The following is an 8861-nucleotide window of genomic DNA, read 5'->3' as shown; positions in this document are numbered from 1 at the left end:
TCTTAGTATACAATAGTTTCAAATACATAATAGAGTTATTTTATTAAAATCGTTGCAATGGATTTTCATAATTGATGGTAGTTGCCATGAGTTGTAAGTACTTGTGTTCATCTACGAGTTGATCAAAAGTATTTACCAATATTGAGGATATATCAGATTCTCAATAGATTAAACGTCTGTTGAATTAAATCTAATAAAAAAAAACAAAAAGTCATTTTCTCACAACACCAAAACAGTGGTCCAGAAACCAGCAATTTTACCAATATATATGCCATTGATGAGAAAGCTATACTTCAAGATGAATTATCGATCTAACAATCAAACAGTAATAGCTCCCAGATGTCATATTCATGGAGTATTCAGTTGAGAGTAATGCTTCAGTCTGTATTATTGCATTACTCTACAGTAAAATATTGAACAGCTTCCGACTAACTAATATCTTCACATTCCCTTTCTGCCTTTTGACTTTCTAGAAATCAATTTTACTGAAAATGAAATTAATAAAGAAATGAAGAGGAATACTGATTGAAATCATAACAGATTACTACTCTTGGCTCCGATGTGATGGAAGTGCTATATAATATGTTCTAACAAATAATGTAAAACAATAGAATGAATTAATACATGAATAAAGAGATGAAGTGATTTTGAAAAGCATAAAGAAACTAACTAGATACTGAAAGACACTTGATAAAATGGGCACAACAATAATAAATATTAAGTATAGTAAAATTTAGGGTAACAAACTTTCAAATCAGTGATTAATTTTCATTTTCGTTTCATTTGAATTCGTGTATGAAGAGAGATTAGATTAAAATAAAATTTCTCCTCCTTATTAATCAAATTATATGTGTTTTTTCCTTTATTTAATTTACATAAAGGATTCAACTATATGATATAATTCAGACGAAATTATTGTATGATTCATTCATATTCAATGTGATAGGCAGACGTTATTTAACCCTTTGACTTTTTGTAGGCTTTTCCCAATTCTGAATAGTTCAATACCAACCCGAACATATCTAGCAGGATAATAATTTATGTTGGTTCATTCAAATTTGGATGATTATGTCAAGTTGAAACTTAGCCTAGTTAGAGCGAATGAAGAGATTTTTTGGTCAAACTATCAAGTTATAGCATTTGATCTATCACGGTCATGATATCTAAACAAACTTTTTTCTTTTCATCAAAAAAATATTGTAACATAATCATGTAAGTTGAATCTTTAGCAATGAGCAGTATATGAAACAAAAAAAGATAATGAATGTTAGTAAAATACAACAGATTTCGTTTCTAAAGCTAATTTAACAGAAATGATGAAAGTCAGGAAAAATCTATGATTTCTACAAAAATAATTCATCAACACTCTTATTACATACCGTATTGCAGTAGGTCATATGAGAAATAATAAGTGCTCGAATAAAAACATCCACCTATTTAAAGATAATTCTTTCTGTTGAGAATAGGAATGCAATTTATGACAGTTTTTAGCACTATAATTGGCAGAGTTTTTTTACATTCCGATTTCTCTATAACATAGTGGAAGAGTGCATTTCAAGTACCGGTAAGAATTTTACTTGGATTTTCAAATGAATATGAGTTAGATTTATATGATCCTTGGAAAAAGATCTATTGTTTTGAAAAAGTTAAGAAAGGAAGTATTTCACCTTTTTCACCTTATGCTTGATAAATCTGTTAAAATATATAACTGCAATCTATCAATATTGATCAGTATTTTATTCGAGCACTTTTTTATTGTTGCAGAGCAATTTCAAGTTACAGTAAAAATGTCAATCATTATAATGAATACTCGATTCTACATTACTATGACGATTCAAACTACAACGGCATTGATGCCTTCAATTTGGGAAGTAATATTATTCAAATTATTTAAAAAATCTCAAACAATCAAATATATTGCTTATATAATAATGCTGTCATAACTGTCTATCTACAACATAGAAATAACACTCTGTAACAAACAAGACAAAAGTAGCAAACTGACTGTCTAGTTGCAAATATAAGATGGAAAATTAATTTTATGACCAATATGAAGATAATAGTTGTGTTAAAATTCAAGTTTGTGAAAATTCAAAATTCTTTAGAAAATTATTTTTTAAATTTTTGGAATTGAATTAATTGGAAAAGCTTACTGATAATAAGCTAGCAGCAAGGAGATGTTGTCACGAAAATAAGGAAGGAATTTAGTAAGGTATGCAATAAATTAAAAAAAAAACCATCACGAAAACTTTAGAGTGTGAGGTCTACTAATATTTACAGTGGTAATGACAATCATTGGAAATATTATGAAAATTAATTTTTACATGAACATTTATTTTATTTTATATAGTCGGAAAAATTATATCAAATTGTGCGAATGTGTACGAAATAAAATTATGCAAATATTATTTGGATATATGTAGAATGTAGATAGTTTTGAATTTATTATTATTGTGTAACGTGAGTATTAAGCACACATACACCACATGCTTTGAAGAGATTCAAAAATCAACTGTTAAAATGATGTCAATCAAATAATTTACAGTACCTTGAAATTTTACAATTTATAATGTTAATGCTCTTGTCTAATAGATTGCATGCGTTATTCGAATCGAATAGCAAATAACCTTTGCTATTGAATGAGCCTGAAGATTTAATTAAGGTTCTAAAAAATTGAGACAATAATTTTCATTCATGATGTGAAAAAGTTGAAAGTATATTGTAGTTTGAACAGAAATTCTAAAAACCCTTGGAAAGACTTTTGTCTTGATTAACAAACTTAATCATAAGAGAGTGACTAAACAATGGATAATATATACCTAAATTGTATTGTGAATATAAATTCAGAACGATAATCAGTAGTATAAAAACAGTGCGGTACTGTACTACACATGAATTATTACATTTTAACAAATAAAGTTGAAAAATAGGCCTATTTGAAAAATTCTTGAATCAAAACACAACAATTATCTTCATATAGTTTCAATGAAAATTACGAGAAAATACAATGTTGAACGAATAAATTATATGTTTCATGAGAGGTGATACGTAATGTATTTATGATCACTCATTACCCCAGTCAAATATGATTCTTCTTGCATGATGATATTTAATTGTACGAGGATAATAACAGTTGTTTATAAAAATTTTGAATATTTGATTACGAATTCGATTTCAAAATCAAAAACTTTCTTAAAACCTTGAGTATGAATGACTTACTACCTACATAAGTTGTTACTTTTTTGTTACTGAGATGTGTTATCAATCCAAGCAGAAGCATTCATCAATTGACTATTTTACATTTTTACAATACTCATTTACAAATTATTCTCATCATGAAAGCAACTGATCACAGTGCATCTCGTTCAAAAATTAATAATACATTATATACTGTTATTTTTGCAGTAGAATATGAACAAGTTACTAAGAAAAATATTTTTTTTTATGGAATAATTAATTATTAGTAGAATGATGTCAGAAATAAAGTTGCACCAACTTGTGGGTTGAGCTTCACGAACTAATAAACAATTGACAACGATGATATAATATGTATTATCATTGTCATGATTTGTCCCATTGTTGGGATATTTTCATTCAGGCGTCGGACACAAACGTCATAGAAAGTGGAAGAGGAAAAGTTACAGAAGTTTAGAAGTCATAACTCAACCTAATCCCCGAAACAAAAGGTATAATGTGCATTTGTGAGCTTATAGATCTGCGTGACTATATGATAACATTGTGCATGATCAATGCAATTATTAGTTACAGTATCACATTCACGAAATGCCTCCTTGTTATTGATAGAAACCCAACAGAAAAACATTATCATGGACACAGAAAAAGATGAAACGAGTTGTGGAATTCCAGAGTTAACAAACATTAGAAAAATCATTCATGGCCAATACAAGAAACATTACTCAAGGTTTCAAATCTGGATTTATAACAGAATAGAATGCTTACAAATTACTATGAACTATGATAGGAAAGATGTATTACAAGTGATTTGATCCCACCAAAATGCAGATAAATTTGTTTGAAGTTTCCGAAATGAAAATGTGATGGTGATTGATAGATGAGACACTGCTTGACGGAATATTAGCTGAAACTCTTTGTGGTGATCTTAGGAGGAAAATATTGGAAATTTGAAAGAAGTTGACCAACCTCTACTCATTTTCATATTGAATTTATAGAAAAATATTGATTTCCAATGCCAGTAGGTACCCGAATTGGAAAAAAAGAATTCTACTACGAATGGAAATCAGAGGAGTATGAATTTCTCACACTGTTATACTGTTATATAACATCAGTATACTGACTGTTATATAATAACATACTTTAATTTTCAAATATACTGTCGTCTAATTTTTAGGAGAAATAGCTGTCAGTTCGCCTTGTTTTCTCTCCTATTCATATGAATGATTACTGTTTGCATCGATAAAGAAATAAATAATGAAAGATAAAAGCTGGCGATCTACAACGTATTCATTTATTCAATATTCCCTGGACAGGAATATTTTCTATTTACACATGTACGCCATATATATATTTATTATAGAAGCGTTTCACACAGCCATATAATATTTATAGCAGCGTTCTAATAATGTTTTTATTAATTTACATTTACAAGCGATATACTTCAAAGAAATTCTTAGGAAAATCTTCCCTGGAATCTTAGAATTTGTATGGAAGAGCGACTTTATTGATATTTCAACAAATTTTATCAAATAGGCTTGTCAATTAATGATCTTTTGGAACTATTTGAATCAAAATTTGGGAAAAGGACAGTTTAGGGCTTAGCTTGTTGACCCTTGCCCAATCATTTATATTAGTTTGTATGATTTTATGAATATGATTTCATATAATTTCAGTTGTACATGTATTTTCAATAGAAAATAAGTAATGTATAAATAATATTGGATTTTTGTTGAAGGGAGCTGGAGCCAATATACCGTCATTGCTAGCATCATCTAGATTATGCAGAGGTGAATGAGTAAAAGAAGATGAGTTAGTATTACAAATTCTCTCCCAGAGAAAATAAGCAAGAACAGTAATTACTGATTGAATCTCTGAAGCGATCATCGAATCTAAAAAAAACGCTAGAGCATAAATTTAGTTGGGCGACTTACTCATCCGACGCATGAAGTTGCCGAAAGACTGGTTATTGGCGGCGGGGTTCTTCTGGCCGATATCAGCCAATGTCTTTCTGCGCACCGGGTTGAACTTGATGTTGGGCACTGAGAGGAGGCGGGTGTCGCGGCCTGGAGGCTGGCGGTCGAGGGAGACCCGTTTCCGATCTCGCTCTTTCCGCGTCGGTCTGATAGGTTTGCCCTGACTGTCGAACAGCGGGAGTTCTGTGGGTCGCACCGCCTGTCCCGGAGTCTCATCATCTTCCTCCTCATCATCCTCAGGCTCCTCGATCACTGGGATATGCTTCTCACACTCGGGGGTGACTCCTCCGACACCACTCTCCCCACATTCATCCTCAGGGTCAGCTGGGGATGTCATGTTGGGGGATGAATTCGGGAAGAATATCGACATCCGTTTCCTGATGGAGGGTGGTTTCTCACCGTCATCATGACTCGACCCTTTAGGTTTCTCAGATCTACTCAACTTCTTAGTCAAACTGAACAGCTTCGCTGTCACGCTTCCCCTCCTAACAGGCTTCATGAATTTCTCCTCATCACCACTTCCCTTACTGCAGTCCTCAACAATCTTTCCAGCCTCATCACTGGTCGTCGACACCAGCGATATCGCCTCTTCAGCTGCTTCCACATCCTCAGCGGCGATTGGTGAGATTTGGGCCGATGACAGTGCCGAACAACTCTGAATCGTGATTGGTTCCAGAAGGTTCATTTCATCCATTTCTTCTTGCAGCTCGTCCAAGTCAGCCATTAGCTTCAGCTTTTCCACATCATCTTGATCTAATACCTTAGCATAGATATAGTAGATTCTAAATGAGTATGTGAGATGATAGCACAAGAACAAAATAGAAATTCGGATAAAAGTAAAGTGTCTCTAGTAATGATAAAATGGGAAAACTTGGAAAATTATTAGGTGCTAAATGATTAAGTGAAATGATAGCACAAGAACAAAGTATAAGAACAAATGAAAAGTTGAGTGTCTCTTAGAATGATAGGTAAAAAAGGAAAACTTTGAAAATTCATCTTGATCTAATACCTTATCATAGGTAGGCTATATTAGGTGATAAATGAATATGTGAGAAGATAGCACAAGAAAGTAAACGTACAAATAAAACGTTAAGTTTAATTAAAGGTAAAAGAAAAAAAACTTGGAAAATTAATCCTGATTCAATATATTAGCATAGATATATTACATGCTGAATGATTATGTGACATAATAGAACATAGACAGAATAGAAGTTCAAATAAAGTATTGTGCTCATATGTAATGATAAAAGAGGGAAACTTGAATAATTCAGATCACTCCTTTACACTCGTTGATTCCATAGGTCATGGATAATAGAAACATTCAAATAATAAATATGATATTATTGATAAAACTATGATAATCAACAATGTGAATGATGCTACAGTGGAATCAAGCTGGAAAATCAATCTAGTTGGTGGGTGATAGATAGGCTGTGATAGATACTATGAATTGTATTGGTCAGTACAAAGATAGGGGTTCTGAAATTAATTATAATTAATTTCAAGAATATTTGGGAAGAAGGGGGGGTGCCTGATAACAGTTCTTTTGTTCATTCATCGGTTTGATATTGCAGTAATTTTTTATTTCCAAGTGTATTTGATGTTTTTCCACAACTTATGCTTAGATTTAAGACGCTTAGAATGGGAAAATTTTCTGAAATGACGACAAATTTTGGATGTGAGTAAGATGTCAATAACTTATGATGAACAAAATCGTTGATTAATTAAGGAGTGGTTGAAATAGAATAATAGTGATGATGAATATGCGTAAATAGACAAGATGTAAGGTTTAACAGTATGTAACACGGAATATACTCGTACTATACATTATTATGAAGCAATAATGAGAATGACATAAAAATAGGAAAATAGAACTTTCATCTATCCGAGAACATATTTCGGATAGGGTGTTTTATAAAATCATAATATTAAGTTTCAACGCATTTTTTCAGTATTACAATCCATTTGATGTTGAATTAATTAGAACTTGCAAGATTCCATGGGCTTAATCAGGTAAATTGCATGAAAACAATACAGGAAACTAAAAAATGAACAAAAAAACGAGTGCTGATAACAATCTCAAAATTACCAAAATAATTATGTGAAAGAGTTTAAACTGGATACTTTGCCAAAAGGCAGAAATCATGGGAAGAGTCACAGAAAATATTTTTTTTATTACAAGCATTAAAGAAGTTTGAAAGAGACTGGTGGAAGAGATTAAGTACGGTAAGCAGTTGAATGACCAGAAATATTCAATTCTAATCAATGATCAAATTACTCCCACAACAGATTGTGAGTATACAATTCTAGAATATGATTACCAGTATAATTAGACTAAATTAATGTTTTTACAACATTACATTGTCCTTCCAAATTTTATCAGGAGACATTATTTGCTTTCCAATTCAAGTAAACAACATTTACACTCCATGAAAATTTATCAGGATATACGCTATTGCAGCTAATTATTCTTTGTTGATCTCAATACTAATGTTACAATAATCCCAATGTACTTGAACTTTCCTGTAGCAATAAGAATAATCTAGGAAAGATATCAATGTGAATAGGATACTAGATTAAATTTGTTGAATGGAATATGAGAGTAACAATATTGAACTGAACATTTTTTTTCAAGTATACATTAATAAATGTGGTGTCTCAAGTATTGGACTTGAGAACTGCACTTTACATAATATTAACACAATAAAAAATGAATAATAAAGTGTGTTTGAGCTTCCTAGTGTAACTATTCAAAAGCTAGATAGAAAGTGTAGGCAAAAGTGTGTTGATGCTCTTGAATGCCTCTATCTTTGTGGAGCTACATTAAATCTATTGCTACTTGAGCCAATTCTAATATTATTGTTAATTCTTTTAATTATTTACTAGAAAATGCTCAACACATAATGTTGGGGGATTTCTTCACACTCCACTGATTTAAATAAATAATATGCTATAAAGAATTACAGAGTTGATTATGAATTCAACTGTCAGAAATCATCTATCTCTATCAAGGATCTGTCATCAAATAGGCTCTTAATATAATAAATGTTGGTCGAAAGATATTGGAATGATTGATTATTCGAGTGAGAAAGAATTTGTGTAATACTTCAAGTTTTCATTATTTTCTAGTTAAGAGTAATTTACCAACATTAAATTTGTAAATGAGTAATAGTTTTCAAATGGTACATGGTGGATGAAGCGAATAAATAGTATTCTGGTCAACTCCACTTTCTCGTACTTATAAGTAAATATATATTTATACTCAAGTTAAGTAAATAATATATTTCTCATACTCATAAATCATTTCAAGTGAATAGTTTCTACTTCCACATCCAGTATGGTTCAACCAGGTGTGAAAGGTATTTCTGTTCAAAAATGATTAAGGCACCCATATTCCATTGAATAGTTTGTCAAGCAATATTCAGAAAATATATATTTACATGGAACAGATTCAGAAACGAATCACTGAACTCACAAGAAATTGTATTCTGCATTTTAAAGATGGATCCCCACATATTAGTGATAGTAAGAATGACCTATACAGTAAGAATATTATTCTCATAAGTTCTAATTAAACTATTCATATTGCTCGATTGTGCTGAGTGGGAACAGTCCAATCAGAACTCATGGAAATTATATTTTCACTGTGCCGGACACTTTCACTGTCACTGATATGTGGGAATCCAGCTAAAA

The 8861-nt window shown here is 31.2% G+C and overlaps 1 protein-coding gene across 1 annotated transcript in view; it reads right to left on the bottom strand.

The window, feature by feature from the left end:
• Positions 1-4779: 4779 nt before the first annotated feature.
• LOC111054315 (syntaxin-binding protein 5-like) overlaps positions 4780-8861 on the bottom strand; it is a 375057-nt gene continuing 370975 nt past the window's right edge. The window contains exon 13 of the mRNA XM_039431956.1: positions 4780-5928. Coding sequence (XP_039287890.1) covers positions 5110-5928 — 819 coding nt within the window. The 3' untranslated portion in view covers positions 4780-5109. The remainder of the gene's footprint in view (positions 5929-8861) is intronic.

Source organism: Nilaparvata lugens, chromosome 7 (assembly GCF_014356525.2).
Source record: "Nilaparvata lugens isolate BPH chromosome 7, ASM1435652v1, whole genome shotgun sequence".
Taxonomy (NCBI): domain Eukaryota; kingdom Metazoa; phylum Arthropoda; class Insecta; order Hemiptera; family Delphacidae; genus Nilaparvata; species Nilaparvata lugens.
The sequence above is the reverse complement of the archived record's forward strand: the minus strand, read 5'-3'. Positions and strand labels throughout refer to the sequence as shown.